This window comes from Sinohyriopsis cumingii, chromosome 14, assembly GCF_028554795.1.
Source record: "Sinohyriopsis cumingii isolate HCF-2022 chromosome 14, ASM2855479v2, whole genome shotgun sequence".
NCBI lineage: Eukaryota > Metazoa > Mollusca > Bivalvia > Unionida > Unionidae > Sinohyriopsis > Sinohyriopsis cumingii.
In genome coordinates this window covers 7,558,708-7,578,733 of record NC_142974.1, presented here as the reverse complement: position 1 = coordinate 7,578,733, position 20,026 = coordinate 7,558,708, and the positions used below count along the sequence as shown (strand labels likewise).

General features: G+C 33.9%; 1 protein-coding gene across 1 annotated transcript in view; it reads right to left on the bottom strand.

Moving 5' to 3' along the window:
* LOC149783157 (NPC intracellular cholesterol transporter 1-like) overlaps window positions 1-20,026 on the bottom strand; it is a 92,459-nt gene that overhangs the window by 21,285 nt on the left and 51,148 nt on the right. The window contains exons 16-18 of the mRNA XM_089931393.1: window positions 7,767-7,893; window positions 2,978-3,036; window positions 408-549 (exon numbers count right to left, since the gene is read on the bottom strand). Of these exons, the coding sequence (XP_089787519.1) occupies window positions 408-549; window positions 2,978-3,036; window positions 7,767-7,893 (328 nt within the window). The remainder of the gene's footprint in view (window positions 1-407; window positions 550-2,977; window positions 3,037-7,766; window positions 7,894-20,026) is intronic.

Genomic DNA, 20,026 nt, shown 5'->3' with positions numbered 1-20,026 from the left:
AGTAAAATTATGCTGTAGAGCAAAAATATGCATGACAAAGAAGGAATGAAAAATTACACGTGATGTCAGGAATACAACGTCATTTATATGCGATGAATGTTCCAAAATCTCAAATAATTAGCTTTACAGCTGATCGAGATCATTATTAATTTTTACTTTACAATTTCAAGTTCAATTAAGTGCAATTACCAACTAAAACTGGAGCAGTCAATTCAGAAAACAACTGCTACAATAATTATTCTAACCTTTGTGATGTCACATTAATGTGAGAAAGAAGTTGTTAAGAATGCAACTTCATTCACTTCATGTGAGGAAATGACTTCATTCACAGCAGTGAGGAAATGACTTAATTCACAGCAGGAGAAGAAATTACTTCATGAAAAATTATTTAACTTTAAAAAAATTACCTGTAAGCAAAAACTTTCTCATCAGGTTTTGTCAAGTTTAGACTTTCTGAGATACTAACTGCTATTTTCCTAGCTTCTTTTAGTGCATTAATGTAATCAGCGGACGTCTTTAGAATTGTGTGGTACGTCATATAGTATGTAGCTGAAAGAGAAAAATTATACAAAGAATTGAAATAATTACTTTGGTTGAAGGATTATGAAAAAGAGCTGTTAAAAAGTACAACCAAGCTCACATGTACAATGGTGTTTTCAAGCAATGAGGGAAGCCTGTATGCAATGAAGTAATTAAAAATAATTAGTGTTAGAAAAGTTAATCACTGTGACCAATTTTCACTTAAAGTGGTTTGGAGTGATGTAAGTAAAATCCTGATCAAGTGCCTTTAACCCAGCATACTTACTAGTTAAGATTTGCCAGAAAGACAAAACTTTTACACTGGATTAACTTGTAAAACAATAATGGTCATCAATGCAAGAAAAGTAGGTCCTTGTTACCAACTTTCATCTTGGATGTTTTGGAATGATACAAGAATCACATACACCGAGTTCTTTAAAAACAGCAAACATACAGCTAGAGATTTGCTGGAAAGACAAAACTTTCTACACTGAGGATACACAATAAAAAACAAAGTGACACATGTAGAACAGCAAACATACAGCTAGAGATTTGCTGGGAAGACAAAACTTTTTACACTGAGGATATACAATAAAAAAACAAAGTGACACATCTAAAACAATAAGTTTCTGTGACCAACATTCACCTGAGCTGGTTAAGAATGATTCAAAGAACACTATAACCTATACAATACCTACAGCTGGAGATATGCCAGAAAGACAACTTATACACTGGGATAAATCTATCAATATTATTCATTAATGTAGGTTAAGAAAAGCACACTGTTTCCTAGAAACCCTGGAGTCATTCAGATTTACCCATTTTCATGAACATGTCATGCCTAGAGCAAGAGATGGGCCAGAAAGATGAAGCTTTTTGTTACTGGGTTAACCCACAAAATTTTTTTTAATTACTGTAAGGTAAAATAAGTAGGTCACAGTTACCTTTAAACGCAGGTTCAAAATAATGCAAGAAACACAGGAAAACATAACGGTTACACTGTGATCGATGATAACCCCCAGGTTCCAAATAATGAAAGAAACACTGGAAAACGTAACTGTTACACTGTGACCTATAACCCCAGCCTCCAAATAATGCAAGAAACACAAGAAAACATAATTAATGCACTGTGATTGATGATTATCCCCAGGTTCCAAATAATGCAAGAAACACAGGAGAACAAAACTGTTACATTGTAACTGATGATAACCCCCAGGTTCCAAAATATAATGCAAGAAACACAGAAAAACATAACTGTTACACTGTGACTGATGATAACCCCCAGGTTCCAAATAATGCAAGAAACACAGGAAAACATAATTGTTACACTGTGACTGATGATTAACCCCAGGTTCCAAATAATGCAAGAAACACAGGAAAATGTAACTTATATTGTGACTGATAACCCCCAGGTTCCAAATAATGCAAGAAACATAAGAAAACATAACTGTTACACTGTGACCTATAACTCCAGGTTCCAAATAATGCAAGAAAGACAGGAAAACATAATTTTTACACTGGAGCCAGCCTTTTGTTCCAGTTATTTGTATGAAAAAGTTTATTATTGTTTAAAAAGCTGATTATTGTGACCTAATTCCCTCAGGGGTAGTTCAGAATGATACAAGTGTCATCCAAAGGTTTCAGAAAAATGAATGCACGAAGCTAGGTGCAGTGTGAACTAGATAATTTAATTTGTTGATCCACATATTAACATAAACATTCCCTGCATCACATGATTTTTCCTTAAAAGTACTAACAAGGTTTTTGTAAACAAAAGTCAAACTGCATAATTGTGTACAAATTTTGAAAAACTGCTGTAATGGCCTAAGAATCTAATCAGAATGTCTTCCACAACAAAGTGTGTACAATTGCACGGCTCCAAGTTGAAAAAGTTTGAACTATTGCATTAAAACAGTTTGGGATGAACATACTTAAGTGCCAGTGTAATCATGTACATACAGATGAACAGATGTATGAATGGCAGCAACATATAGGCCTCCTCTATTATCACAATGGGGACAATTCATTCATTCATATTTTCACTACAGATCAATCAATTTGGGGTTAGCTAAACATAGGCGCCCTCTATTATCACAATGGGGACAATTCATTCATTCATATTTTCACTACGGATCAATCCATTTGGGGTTAGCTACAGTACTTGTTACTTCATCTGGTCATGAGGTATACTTGGGCAAAGTTTCATTAAAATCTCCCCAACTCTTACAAAGAACTTGGTTGGCAAGCAAATTTTAGCAGACTGGAAGATGGAAAAGCAACACTGTAACATACACCGGGGTTAAGATAGGCTCATCAAAATTAAGTTTTCTGTTATTTCCTGTGCCAATATAAGTGACATTAGATCAGTTTAACCTTTAGTTAATTTATTTCAAGCAATGCCAAATAAACAGGTCCATAATAATATCAATATGCCCATCGGTATACATTTACTTCATACCTCCAACGGCTGTCTTGTTTGCAATCAACTCGACTGCTGAACCATATGCAGCATGACCACTGTAAGGAAAAGAAAGTAAGTAAAAAACAGAAATTAAGATTTATAATTTTATCAAAGTTTATCATATTCACTCATGCCCAACTGCAAACAGTGCCTGGCTTAGCTGATCAGGTTAACTGATTGACTGATTTACTGACTGCATATCAACACATGAAAGGTTATATCTTGCTAAAACAATCAGAGCAAGGAGAATTGCCCAGTCACACACACAACACAGCAGCCAACTTGGCTTGATCTAGCAATGGCAACTGAAGCCAAGAGTTTTCCAGGAATACACATACCACAGCAGCCAACATGGCCTGGTCTAGCAATGGCAACTGAAGCCAAGAGTTTGCCAGGAACACACATACCACAACAGTCAACTTGGCCTGGTCTAGCAATGGCAACTGAATTAAAGAGTTTGCCCAGAAATACACATACCACAGCAGTCAACTAGGCCTGGCCTAGCAATGGCAACTGAATTAAAGAGTATGCCCAGAAACACATATACCACAGCAGTCTCTGTGAACTTGATACCAAGAAAGCTACAGGACTTGATCAGATGGGTCCACGACTCATTCAATCTTCTGCCTTTGCTATTGTAGATAGCATAACATTCATAATTAATTTAAGTATTGCAACCTCATCTGTCCCCAAAATATGGAAAACTGCAAAAGTAACTTCTATTCACAAATCTGGTTCTAAGGATGATGCTGATAACTACTGACCAATCTCAATACTACCAAACTTGTCAAAATTGATTGAAAAACATGTCCATGACTCATTCATGTCATATTTAACCAAACACTTGCTGTTACACCCTAATCAATCAGGCTTTAGACAGAACCATTCCTGTGAGACTGCCTTGATCTCCCTAACTGACAAATGGCTTCAAGCACTTGACCAAGGTAGAATAATAGGAACTGTATTTGTAGATTTCAGGAAAGCTTTTGACATGGTGGATCATGAAATCCTTTTGAAGAAACTGAAAATCTACCAGTGTGATGAAAGAATAATTAGATGGTTTACTTCGTACTTAAATGAGAGAACACAACATTTTTACATAAATAATGTTCTGTCTAAACCTGAAACAATTAGATATGGAGTACCACAAGGCTCAATTCTAGGTCCATTACTATTCATTTTATTTATTAATGACCTACCACTTTTACTAAGAGACTCAATATCATCTACAGGTCTCTATGCAGATGACACAATATTGTCAGACATCCAAAACACAAAGCATGAGCTCGAAATTTCTTTACAGAATGCACTAAACAAACTGGAAAACTAGTGCACATGTAATGGCATGGTGGTAAATACTGGTAAAACTAAAATATTGCTTATCTCAACACGGCAAAGAAGGACAAATCTTGATAGTGATGAACTATGTCTGACATGGAAGGATATAAATCTGCAAATGGTCTGTCATGATAGACTACTTGGTGTTCTGGTAGATAATAACCTATCATGGACTGAGCATATCAAACATATCAGTAAAAAAGTCAATTCAAGTTTATAGCTTCTCAGTAGGATAAGACATTTTCTCCCTGAAAGGCACAGAAAACTATTTTATAACAGTTACATACAACCCTATTTGGACTACTGTAGTACAGTATGGGGTAATTCAAATGATAAAAACATAGCAAAGCTGGCACATCTTCAAAAAAGAGCATTTGGGCTAATATCAATCCAGAAAGAAAGCAAGGAAAGTTTAGCTGGTAAGTTAAAAATATTACCTATTAAAGACTGAATCTGTTTGAGAAAAGCCAAATTAATGTACAGGATATCTCATAATAGTGCTCCTGAATATTTACAATCACTATTCCAGTATAGGCTACCTGGTAATACTCCCCATCTGCGATCCATGTCTACCAAACAGTATAAAATTCCCAAACCAAATAAGAAGTTATTTTAAAAAAGTTTCCAATACTCTGGAACTCTGCTCTGAATAGTATTCCAGTTGAGATTAGAAATGCCCACTCTATTTCCTTCTTCCAAACCCAATATATCCAGTGGCTTCAGAGATGCAGCTTAAATAAATAAATTCCTTTGTATGAGGGCTTCAAGGTAGATTAGTTTTTAGCTAATTGTGTTACCCTCTTTAAATAAGGTCATTATTATTATTATTATTATTATTATTATAGTCAACTTGGCCTGGTCTAGCAATGGCAACTGAAGCAAAGAGTTTGCCCAGAAACACAAACACCACAGCAGTCAACTTGGCCTGGTCTAGCAGAGATCAAAACCCATATTATTCTGGTTGTCGGTATATCAATGTTGATTCTTGTCATATTTTTAAGCTAAATTGCCAGCAAAATATGTTACAGCTCAACTGTGCACTCACAGATCTGTCGACAGTTATTTACAACCCTGACTTTAGCCAGATTTCCATAGTTTGTGATTCTAATATTCATAGCTGGCCAGCAATGTTTTGAAATAACCTCTAAAGTGTGTTTGTGGTTAATGCAAGAGTTGACCCCAATAATTTGCAATGTATTCTAAAACTGAAATTTGGTAAGGGGAGTAAAATCTTTGCTCCCTTCAGCCCATGTTAAATGGGGATGGGGGTGAGTAAGATTTCTAAATCTGAGAGGTGGTTCAAAACAAATATATATCTTAAATCTACAGGCTTTCAAAACATGGAAAGGCAATTTACTCAAAATGTAAGAACTGTACTTGATTTTTTAGAGGATACATCTGCTGTTACAGTCACTGAATCCATCTTTGCATGCAGACAACTTGACAAAGGTAGTGTATTGTGAACAGCACATTATAGACCTGCCCTATGTTTGACAGTACTCTATGTAGACACTAGCAGGGTATGGTTGACCCAAGATCACTGACCAACAGATCTCAATGGTCTCAATCTTTAGTCAAGGTCCGCAGCTTGAACTAAACAAACTGTGCAGAAACTATTACTTCTTTATCTGACTGTCCATGCCCCTTGATCTTTTGTCCCCAAAAGCTATTGGTTTCTTTTTCATACAAAGTGCAAACCATCCACAAGGTCAATGAACTTAATCAGAACAAAATTGCAAAAACCATTTTCCCTTGAGTCACCCTGTCACCTCTGCCCTTTTAAACCCAAAATCTAGCCCTGGTCTGTCATGCAGGACAAAAAAGCCATTGTACTAAAAGCAGTGACCTTAATCTTTGACATTTTAACATCAAAATCAATAGGCTTCTTACTTGGAAAGATTCAACATTGTTTGTTCCAGGTCTGTGACACAGAACTAATATTATTGTGTGGAAACCATTTTCTTCATTAAATCACAGTGACTTTCATCTTTGACAGTTTTATTAAGCAAGGCTGGCATATAACAAAAGCAAGAGAAGGAAGGAAGGAAGGACAGATGTACAGATACATATAGAAAGAGGGACGATAGAAGACATAACAGCAGGAGAAAGTTACTGTCCTTTTTGGTTAAGTTTTCTTTTTCAGGATGAATTGGTAATAACAGAATCATTACTTTACAGAATTCATTGACAAGATCAAATACCAAGTTATCTTGTAGTACTATAGATCCTAGCCAGACAATTAAAATGGTGCCAATCCACTTATCATATGATGAAGTTAAACAAATTAAGTGTGAAGTATTCATCTATGATGAAGACAGAGACAGAAACAAAAATTTAGCTGGAGAAAACTCCAAAGAAGTGAACTGAAAAGGATGTGCATGAATGTAAGTAGTAATTGAGGAGTTGAAGGGATTTGGTACCAATCCCTCAATCCAGGGGGAGACCATTCACCTAACTTTCACTGGCAGGTAAACATATTTTTAGCACTTATGTTGCTAAAACAAGCCAAAAGCAGTGACAAATGTCTGTTTTAGCTTGGGAGGGATGAATTTGCAATTAGATGATTTACTCCTAATGTATTATGATTGTGCAACATATTTAATGGGAAAATAAAGTAATTTATTTGGAAATCCAGAATAACAAAAACTTCTTCAATGTTGTCCTTGCCAACTAGATGATGCATATACTTCTGATTTCTCTAAGGAAGAAATCCATAAAAATTTAATTCACAAGTTAGATTAAAACTAAACATGTACTGACTGACTTTGGCTTTTGGTAAGAGTCTGTCATTGCATTAAAAGCCAACAGGATAAAGTAAATTAGGTCACCAGAGATATACCATGTAGCAGCCATTGGTAGTCAAGGAATTTGAGCGATATAGCTTGTAGCAGCCATTGGTGGTCAAGGAATTTGAGTGATATAGCTTGTAGCAGCCATTGGTGGTCAAGGAATTTGAGTGATATAGCTTGTAGCAGCCATGGGTGGTCAAGGAATTTGAGTGACATAGCTTGTAGCAGCCATGAGTGGTCAAGGAATTTGAGCAATATAGCTTGTAGCAGCCATGGGTGGTCAAGGAATTTGAGCGATATAGCTTGTAGCAGCCACTGGTGGTCAAGGAATTTGAGCGATATAGCTTGTAGCAGCCATGGGTGGTCAAGGAATTTGAGCGATATAGCTTGTAACAGCCATGAGTGGTCAAGGAATTTGAACGATATAGCTTGTAGCAGCCATGGGTGTCAAGGAATTTGAGCGATATAGCTTGTATCTGAGTCAAATCAGGTCATAATTCTCCACCTTAAAAATTAGAATTCGTCTAGATCCACAAATCATTAATATAACTCGCCAAAATAAAAGTGCTCTATTTTTTAATAAAATCACCAAATATTACATTCATGAAAAATACCAAATATATGATAATTATATTGCCTTCTGTTTTTAGAGGTCCTACCCTTTAGCACAAGTAAGTCCAGGATTGTCCTCTAGGAACCACGGTAGGTATCTCATAAAGTCATCTTGCGCAGGACGACCCTTTAAAAATGGGTGCAGTGGGCATGGGGCACAGGTTTCATTCTTGACTGAAATTAGAGAATTAAAAATTCCACATAATGACTAGCTGTATGTTTTCATGGCACTTATCAACATTTTTCTGGTTTTAGTATTATGAGGAAATGAGAGCTAATTGCCTTTCCCAAAGTTACATCGAAGCAGCCTACCCAGCCTACCTATCAATGAGCTAACACAGAAGGCTCATGTGCATCCAATCATTTTCTTGGTATCCATATTGTTACATCTAAAGGGTTTATCCTTAAGTAATAAGGCAAGGTAAACCCAAATATTATTCAATTTTTCCTAAATATAAATTTATTTAAATAAAATATAAAATCAAACAAATTGAAAGAATTACAAATAGCTTACAATGTATGAATTCCTAGAGTGTAATGCTGATAATGTATGAGCAATTTCTCACTAACCTGAAAACAGTTCTAAGATATTCCAAATGAAACTTGTAATCGTGTTTGTGTGTTACTATGGTAACACTGAATTTAATATAATTATTAATCCAAATATTATTATTTTAATGTAATCTCATATATGAAGAATATCACTTAAGTCCTTGAAAGTTTCACATAATCCAATGAAATTAGTTAAATATTCAAGTCCTTGAAAATAATCACATGATCCCAAATTACTAACTGTTTAAATCAAAGGTTATTTGCTCTGCTATATCCAACATAAACTCATAAATTTCTCTCCGACTCTTAATAATGCTGTGTGCAAATGAAATAATAAACACAGTGCATGTATCTTCATTGCATAGTGTCCTTTTGTGTTTCAAATAAACAAATCTGAGTCATTAGAATGTCTCATACAATTAAATCTTATCATTAAACATAAACAGTTGTACACAAAGACAGTCAAATCTAATTGAACTAATCAAATGCTAGGGTGTGTGTGATAGTCTTCTACAGGGCAAGTTTACAATGAATCACATGCTTATTTACATTACTTACATTTATTACACAGTCGTTTGGTACTTCATTTCATGGAAACCCTTTCATAACGAATGAAGAAGTTATGAGCTCTGACAGTTTCAGGGCAACTATTGATACCAGTAATGCTGACATCAGCTTCTATTCATAAAATGCATTAAGTCTGTACCAATAAATCATTTAACTCATCAAAACAGATTTCTCAAACACAAACAACTGCAGATCAATAAGCTCTGAATGAATCTCTCCTTGTTCTAAATTTTAGCTGCTTGTCAGTGCACAATGCCAATTAATAAGGTTTATTAAAGTTTCATATGATGAAGGCAGTTTTCCTTTAGTGGATTATCCAGCAGGTCACATTTCTCTTTGACAGAAAATAGGTTGCGATTTCCTCTTTGGAGGATTGAGACTGTTAAAAATGTGCAGTGGCATTTTATTTGATGCAGTCTAGTATTTACAAACACTTGCAATGGATTTATGGTGTGTTCGTTTCACTGTTTCAATCTCCAAAGCATAATGCTGATACATAGATGCTGGAAGTTTTCTTGCCAATTTTGAGCACATACCCCTAATAATAGAATGAAGTTTTTTAACACAAACCACTGAGAGCTTTAACAAATTTTTTTTCAACTAGATCTGGCCAACAGCAAAAACATAAGTCATTTCAAAGAGACTTATTATACCTTCGGTACATATTTTAAAAAATTCCATTTCCTCCATCGTAATGGCAAATGTATTTTCCTTCCAATATATGCTACTTGAGTCCTTGTAGATAGTTTTTTAATTTTTTCCCCATAATATTCAATATAGCAACCATTTTCGCCTAAAACAGTTGCAAAGTCTGCAATCCAAATCACAATGCTTATCTGCAGCAAGCAAACTGTATAACTTACAGTTATAGAAAAATACAGTGTACTGCAGTGAAAACTACAAATCTGACCCCAAAACACCAACAGTTGTCTGATTCCCTAACTGGCTTTGCTTCTCATTGTCAGTCCTGTACCTTTGTCTGTAAGCTTTTAATTTGTGCATCTAGAACTTTCTTAAATTTGGCAACTGGCTTAGTAAGGCATATTATGCTTAAGTCCATGCAAACCCATCTAAACTGAGAAAAATTGACAAGAATACTGCTATAGCTTATAGGAACTATCGTCTGAAAGTACCTCCTCATTTGTTTGTACCCCCTACCGATTTAAAAGGCAAAAAGCACAAATGAGATGAAAGATGTACAGAACTTTGTTCATTTATTAATTTATAATTTCAAACCTTATTATGCTCAGGTGGGACCCTAACACTATTATTGTCTGTGCGTTTCATTCCAAACAGAAGTTTTCAGTGTTAAAAACAACCTGTTCGACAGTCATTTCCAGTGAAGGGGTGTATAAATGACTACACATTTGTACATAGAAGGAAAATACTATGTCATCTGCTTCTGATGTTTTCAATGTCGAATCAAGCAAAGAAGAAGAATGACAATTACAAATTTGCCTTCCACATGGATTTAACAAGCAGTGTAATTTCTATGTATATATGTGCAAAGGACATAACTCTAAACTCTCAACATTATGGTAATTTACAGAATTATCCAGCTGTTACCGAATAGGATGAACTACGTTACAATGTGTCTGAGGAAATCAACTTGCCCACAGTGTATGCAACATGGCACCATGTTGGTATGGAAAATCTGTTAAGCATGAAAGATGCAGAGAATGCCAGTGTTATGGCCACTCTGGTCACATTCAGGTTAGAGATTATAAATCAATGAATATGAATTGACTAAGTTATGTTCACTTTTTATCACATTAAAGATTTCTTTTATTGAAATCAGTAGGGGGGTACAAAAAAACAGGGAGGTATATTCAGACTATAGTTATGGGGCTGTGGCTGCTCTGGACGCACTAACATTTCAGGTTTCTATGGCTGTAATTTAAACATTTCTGCTTCAAAAGTGTCACATATTTGGTTGACTAAACATGATCTGCAAATGCTAGCAGCTATTGAACATGCAAGCTGTGACTAATTTTCCTAACTACAAACTACACAATGCCTGTCTGGCTAAATTACATTTTTTTTAAAATGTCAAAGTTTAACTGTCATGGCTTTATTTTTGGCAGTCTTCAACTCAAAGCAACACTAGTCAATTCAAGGAGTGTTGCTTCACATCTTTATTCAAATCCTTGACTCTTACTTCCTTGGCTTTGGAAAAAATATCCATTTTCCTCCCATGATTTAGCTTCCCAGGCACCATTTTTTTTCTCAAACAGAAATTGTTTGAAAATCATTGTTTGATTGGCTCAAGTTTGATTTTCATGCGTGTTGATTGGTTAATCACACAAACCCAAATATTTGGCAAGGAAAAGTCTGCAGAACATGGCTAATTCAATGAGCAACTTCATTGCTCTTTATGAATCAGATCAGTTTCTTTACCTGTTCCATCTACCCTCACCCCCACCCCAGAAATTTCTCATAGATTCTTTTGCTGATCACAAAAATGACATTGAAGGTAAGGAAAATTGTCAGCCCTGTTCTCTGCATTATTATTTTTATTTGCAATAAGGCTGCAATATTATTTATTGTTACATTAATAGTTGACTATGTAGTTTGATGTCAACATCTGACAGTATATATTGCAATATTTATTGTTACATTAATAGTTGACTATGCAATGCGATGTTGACATCTGACAGTATGTATAGCAGTATTTACTGTTACATTAATAGCTGACTATGTAGTGTTGTGTCAACATCTGACAGTATGTATAGCTGTGTTTATTGTTACATTAATAGTTGACTATGTAGTGTGATGTCAACATCTGACAGTATGTATTGCAGTATTTACTGTTACATTAATAGCTGACTATGTAGTGTTGTGTCAACATCTGACAGTATGTATAGCTGTATTTATTGTTACATTAATAGTTGACTATGTAGTGTGATGTCAACATCTGACAGTATGTATTGCAGTATTTACTGTTACATTAATAGCTGACTATGTAGTGTTGTGTCAACATCTGACAGTATGTATTGCAGTATTTACTGTTACATTAATAGCTGACTATGTAGTGTTGTGTCAACATCTGACAGTATGTATAGCTGTATTTATTGTTACATTAATAGCTGACTATGTAGCGTGATGTCAACATCTGACAGTATGTATAGCTGTATTTATTGTTACATTAATAGCTGACTATGTAGTGTTGTGTTAACATCTGACAGTATGTATAGCAGTATTTACTGTTACATTAATAGCTGACTATGTACTGTTGTGTCAAAATCTGATAGTGTGTATTGCAGTATTTACTGTTCCATTAATAGTTGACTATGTAGTGTTGTGTCAACATCTGACAGTATGTATAGCTGTATTTATTGTTACATTAATAGTTGACTATGTAGTGTTGTGTCAACATCTGACAGTATGTATAGCTGTATTTACTGTTACACTAATAGTTGACTATGTAGTGTGATGTCAACATCTGACAGTATGTATAGCTGTATTTATTGTTACATTAATAGCTGACTATGTAGTGTTGTGTCAACATCTGACAGTATGTATAGCTGTATTTATTGTTACATTAATAGCTGACTATGTAGCGTGATGTCAACATCTGACAGTATGTATAGCTGTATTTATTGTTACATTAATAGCTGACTATGTAGTGTTGTGTCAACATCTGACAGTATGTATAGCAGTATTTACTGTTACATTAATAGCTGACTATGTACTGTTGTGTCAAAATCTGATAGTGTGTATTGCAGTATTTACTGTTCCATTAATAGTTGACTATGTAGTGTTGTGTCAACATCTGACAGTATGTATAGCTGTATTTATTGTTACATTAATAGTTGACTATGTAGTGTGATGTCAACATCTGACAGTATGTATAGCTGTATTTATTGTTACATTAATAGTTGACTATGTAGTGTTACGTCGACATCTGACAGTATGTATAGCTGTAATTATTGTTAGATTAATAGTTGACTATGTAGTGTGATGTCAACATCTGACAGTATGTATAGCAGTATGGATGAAATCACTCAGAGTGGCAATCTTTAATCTGTTTTGCTGGTGGAAATGCCAAGCAAGGATCAGGAAGCAATAACGATTGATACTAATGGGAATTTGACGCCTATCATACCATGATTTTCCATCACAGGTTTGTTTTGTTTCAGTTAAGGAGTCTGAAATTATCAGATTTTACAGTTGTCAGGTTACTTATTAGAAAATGAGTAAGATTTAAGTTCTTATTACAAATCCTCAACAGAAGCATTTTTCAATCGGACAACTCCATGCAAGTACTTCCAAAGGATTGCAGCGCATATAAAACTTCTTTGTATTCAAACTACACCACTCCCTCGATAACTTGCACCCTGATAACTCGCAAACCCACTTATAATGTGAGGTCAGGCATGGATCCCATTTTTTAAACCAGAAAAAACGCAAAAAATTGATCCCTAGTTCTTGAACTTGATGAAAATCGCGATCAAAACTGGTAACTGACACACTGATATATTGCTTGTATTATGATCGAAAACAGTAGATAGGACCTGGAAATTTTAATCAGCAATTTCAAATTATCAACTTTGAATAAGAAGTCATATAATTGGTTAAATTTGTTTCCAAACGACATTCTTAGTACATCGTAATTAAATTAATTCAAGGAAATTTTTATCAATGATAATGTCACGTCTAGTTGTAGGCAGTACATTAATATCTCAATGCCAATTAAATAATTTTTATTAAGTGAAATTTGTGTTTTAATTCTATCTTTTCATTCCTCTTAACTGTATTCATCATAAATGCAATGTGTATTTAAACGTAATATGTGGCAATCTACTGTAACAGCCATGTCTGCAAGCATTTCTGAGAACCTAATTAAGTGCCAACTGTGTTTTGATAACTGATTTGCAGAAGTATTTGTATTATTGCACTGAATTAAAAGTTGGCCTACTTTGTATTATCATGTTAATTATGTCTTTTGAATCAAATAAAGGAGGTGGAATAAAAGAAAAGGTAAAAGGCATGCAAATCCCACATGCTTAAAATCTAGCGGCCCAAGTCGTATGTCGGGTGAACTCACTTCATTCGATCAATTGAACAGTTATAAGTGTAATTGTGTATGTACCATAAACTACCTTAAATTAACGGAGTCATTCATAACTGCTCAAAGATAGCAAGGCAACCAAGTGAAACGAATACTTCGTAAAATAAAGAGCTTGGTTTCACAGATACGGACCATTGTGGGCAAGCAAGTTTCAGAGGCTTCCTGAACTGGCACTTAGAGATATCCTCAAGGATGATAATAAGTTTCACTATTATTTCCAATGAAATCATGACATCAATATTGTAGTAAGTGAACAATATAAAAATTGAGTTTCGACGTAGACAATTGTCTCACAAAATAAATGTCTCTAGTTTTTTAAAAAAAAGGAATCTTGTTTGGTGATGTATCAACAGTTAGTCAAGTTCCCTGCTACACTGACTCCTGACTTGGCAGTGCACTATTAAATACCACTCTGGGAACCAGAGTAATCAACAAACCAAAAAGCAGTGACGTAATACACAGATGTTTTCACATAATTGTGATGGTTGTTGAAACCAGTTTAATGATCTTACAGATGTTGGACATTTTGAAAATAAAATGTTATTTATACAGAATAACAAACAACTTCATTAGAAAAGTGGGTTTTTAGCAATTATTACTGATGTGATTGTAAAACAAGGATTTAGTCATTCAGTCATTAAACAGCACAGTTTCCTAACCCAAACCCCCACCCCAATGTTTTCTCTATGTCTAAGGGGATTTTTCAAATTTTTGGAGGTCCCTCGGTAACTCGCGCCCTCGTTTATAGTGTGGTTTATGTTTGTGGACTCTGTTGTGCATGAGTTATCAGGGGAGGTGTATACAAGCACAAATGGATAAAAATACTGTGAACATTTAAATCTGAAATATATATTTCTTAAACTGAAGGAGCCCAGTGTTTTTTTCAATAATTTCTTTAACTATTTTACTACTGTTCTCTCTGAGACAAAATCTTCTGCTGAACAGAGGAAATTTAAGGTACTTTGACCAAAATGGCATGAAAAAGAGATGAAGTCTCTCTGTGGTTCTCTCTCATACAAAAGCAAAATGGCCTAAAAAAGGGATCAAATCTCTCTCTCATACAATGAGCAAACTGGCAAGAAAAAGGGATCCCTTATCTCATACAAAAGCAAACTGGTATGTAAAAGGGACCAAAAGTCTTTCTTTCATATAAAAACAAAAAGCTATATTCATTCATTTGGATTCAAGTCCTATAAGGGCATAATATATTATGGATTCAAGTCCTATAAAGGCATAATATATTATGGATTCAAGTCCAATAAAGGTATAATATATTATGGATTCAAGTCCTATACAGGCATAATATATTATGGATTCAAGTCCTATAAAGGCATAATATATTATGGATTCAAGTCCAATAAAGGTATAATATATTATGGATTCAAGTCCTATACAGGCATAATATATTATTGATTCAAGTCCTATAAGGGCATAATATATTACGGATTCAAGTCCTATACAGGCATAATATATTATGGATTCAAGTCCAATAAAGGTATAATACATTATGGATTCAAGTCCTATAAGGGCATAATATATTATGGATTCAAGTCCTATACAGGCATAATATATTACGGATTCAAGTCCTATACAGGCATAATATATTATGGATTCAAGTCCAATAAAGGTATAATATATTATTGATTCAAGTCCTATAAGGGCATAATATATTACGGATTCAAGTCCTATAAGGGCATAATATATTACGGATTCAAGTCTTATAAAGGCATAATATATTATGGATTCAAGTCCAATAAAGGTATAATATATTATGGATTCAAGTCCTATAAGGGCATAATATATTACGGATTCAAGTCCTATACAGGCATAATATATTATGGATTCAAGTCCAATAAAGGTATAATATATTATTGATTCAAGTCCTATAAGGGCATAATATATTATGGATTCAAGTCTTATAAGGGCATAATATATTATGGATTCAAGTCCTATAAGGGCATAATATATTATGGATTCAAGTCCTATAAGGGCATAATATATTACGGATTCAAGTCCTATACAGGCATAATATATTATGGATTCAAGTCCAATAAAGGTATAATATATTATTGATTCAAGTCCTATAAGGGCATAATATATTACGGATTCAAGTCCTATAAGGGCATAATATATTACGGATTCAAGTCCTATACAGGCATAATATATTATGGATTCAAGTCCAATAAAGGTATAATATATTATGGATTCAAGTCCTATAAAGGTATAATATATTATGGATTCAAGTCCTATAAGGGCATAATATATTACGGATTCAAGTCCTATACAGGCATAATATATTATGGATTCAAGTCCAATAAAGGTATAATATATTATGGATTCAAGTCCTATACAGGCATAATATATTATTGATTCAAGTCCTATAAAGGTATAATATATTATTGATTCAAGTCCTATAAGGGCATAATATATTATGGATTCAAGTCTTATAAGGGCATAATATATTACGGATTCAAGTCCTATACAGGCATAATATATTATGGATTCAAGTCCAATAAAGGTATAATATATTATTGATTCAAGTCCTATAAGGGCATAATATATTATGGATTCAAGTCCTATAAGGGCATAATATATTATGGATTCAAGTCTTATAAGGGCATAATATATTACGGATTCAAGTCCTATACAGGCATAATATATTATGGATTCAAGTCCAATAAAGGTATAATATATTATTGATTCAAGTCCTATAAGGGCATAATATATTACGGATTCAAGTCCTATAAGGGCATACTATATTACGGATTCAAGTCCTATACAGGCATAATATATTATGGATTCAAGTCCAATAAAGGTATAATATATTATGGATTCAAGTCCTATAAAGGTATAATATATTATTGATTCAAGTCCTATAAGGGCATAATATATTACGGATTCAAGTCCTATAAGGGCATAATATATTACGGATTCAAGTCCTATACAGGCATAATATATTATGGATTCAAGTCCAATAAAGGTATAATATATTATGGATTCAAGTCCTATAAAGGTATAATATATTATGGATTCAAGTCCTATAAGGGCATAATATATTACGGATTCAAGTCCTATACAGGCATAATATATTATGGATTCAAGTCCAATAAAGGTATAATATATTATTGATTCAAGTCCTATAAGGGCATAATATATTACGGATTCAAGTCCTATAAGGGCATATTATATTATGGATTCAAGTCCTATACAGGCATAATATATTATGGATTCAAGTCCAATAAAGGTATAATATATTATGGATTCAAGTCCTATAAAGGTATAATATATTATGGATTCAAGTCCTATAAGGGCATAATATATTACGGATTCAAGTCCTATACAGGCATAATATATTATGGATTCAAGTCCAATAAAGGTATAATATATTATGGATTCAAGTCCTATACAGGCATAATATATTATTGATTCAAGTCCTATAAAGGTATAATATATTATTGATTCAAGTCCTATAAGGGCATAATATATTATGGATTCAAGTCTTATAAGGGCATAATATATTACGGATTCAAGTCCTATACAGGCATAATATATTATGGATTCAAGTCCAATAAAGGTATAATATATTATTGATTCAAGTCCTATACAGGCATAATATATTATGGATTCAAGTCCAATAAAGGTATAATATATTATTGATTCAAGTCCTATACAGGCATAATATATTATGGATTCAAGTCCTATAAGGGCATAATATATTATGGATTCAAGTCCTATAAGGGCATAATATATTACGGATTCAAGTCCTATACAGGCATAATATATTATGGATTCAAGTCCAATAAAGGTATAATATATTATGGATTCAAGTCCTATACAGGCATAATATATTATTGATTCAAGTCCTATAAAGGTATAATATATTATTGATTCAAGTCCTATAAGGGCATAATATATTATGGATTCAAGTCTTATAAGGGCATAATATATTACGGATTCAAGTCCTATACAGGCATAATATATTATGGATTCAAGTCCAATAAAGGTATAATATATTATGGATTCAAGTCCTATACAGGCATAATATATTATGGATTCAAGTCCAATAAAGGTATAATATATTATGGATTCAAGTCCTATACAGGCATAATATATTATGGATTCAAGTCCTATACAGGCATAATATATTATGGATTCAAGTCCTATAAGGGCATAATATATTACGGATTCAAGTCCTATAAAGGTATAATATATTATGGATTCAAGTCCTATAAGGGCATAATATATTACGGATTCAAGTCCTATAAAGGTATAATATATTATGGATTCAAGTCCTATACAGGCATAATATATTATGGATTCAAGTCCTATACAGGCATAATATATTATGGATTCAAGTCCTATAAAGGCATAATATATTATGGATTCAAGTCCTATAAGGGCATAATATATTATGGACTGAAGTCTTATAAGGGCATAATATGTTATGGATTCAAGTCCTATAAAGGCATAATATATTATGGATTCAAGTCCTACAAAGGCATAATATATTACGAATTCAAGTCCTATAAGGGCATAATATATTATGAAGTCCTATAAAGGCATAATACATTATGGATTCAAGTCCTATAAAGGCATAATATATTATGGATTCAAGTCCTATAAGGGCATACTATATTATGGATTGAAAGGTTTCAGAATAAAGGTGTGATGATGGAAAAGTTACATCCAAACAATAGCCAGCCATTTTTGAACTTTACCTAATGTAACACACATATAAATGCAAATTTGTAAAACATACTGTTTTAGCACAAATACACAGGATGCACATAAAACTGACAATCATTTAGATGCTTTGGACGTAACGTAGCTTTAACAATTTTCCAGTCATATCGCTATGATGTCTGCAGTGTGACAGTTTATAGTGAGGTATAACATTAGGGCATCATGCCGCAGACATAAAGCATCATTGTCTCACCCAGTCACATTATCCTGATGCCAGGCTGACCAATCCTAACACTAACCTCTCAATGCTGAGCACCAAGGTGGATGCTCTAACCACTAGGCCATCTGAGTGGTTCACAGATATTCATTGTGTCATATTGTATCCATAAATGGACAGCTTGAATAAAAAAAATAATAATAATGTATGCATGATTTTATATTGAATTCATAGCTGTTGTATTTATTGATGTTATGTTGTATTCACTGACACTATTCATTGATGTCATATTGTATTCATGATTTTATATTGTATTCATAGATGGGCAATGTGTATTCATGTCATGCTTATTCAACAATGTCATTGTATTCATAAATGTCATTGCATTTCAATGTCATATTGAATTCATAGATTTCATATTGACTTCATAGGTGGGCAACTTGAATTCATTGATGTCATAATGAATTCATAGGTATTATAATATTCATCGACATAAAGTATTCAACGGATGGACAAATTCTATTCACTAATGGGAAAATGTTCACTGGGTATTTAAATTGGTGGTTGTAACAGCCTTGTAATCCACAAAAATTGGTACCCAACAAAATTAGTGTGAATTCATTTATTTCCATGAATATTAACTTTTGTGTTTATGTGAATTATGACCATTCAATAAGTTGTTGTTGTTATGGGGTTTAACGCCATTTTTGAGCTCATGATAGGCTAAACATGGCGGCAAGTATTAATGGTGGAGGAAGAACCCAGGAAAACCCCGGAAAGAACCACCGACCCACAAGAAGCTACAGGCAAGCTTTCTCACATACCCACACTGGCCGAATCCGAGACTTGAACCCATGCAGCCAGAGGTGAGATGGCAGTGATCCGTAACGGAGAGTGCTTTAGACCACTTGGCCACTTGGGGCCCCTCATTCAATAAGTATTTTAATTTGTGGACAGGGGACAGGGATCATACTCTTTCCACATAAGGATTATTGTTCATTGACTGGGGACAAGGATCCCAATTTTTCTACAGAAGGACAATCACTGTCTGGGGACAAGGATCTTCCTGTTTCCACAGACGGATAATTGTTCATTGATTGGGGACAGACATCCCAATGTTTCCAAAGAAGGGTAATTGTTCACTGATTGGGGACAGGGATCCTACCGTTCTCAGAGATTGGGTTACTGTTCATTGATTGGGGAGAGGGATCCCACTG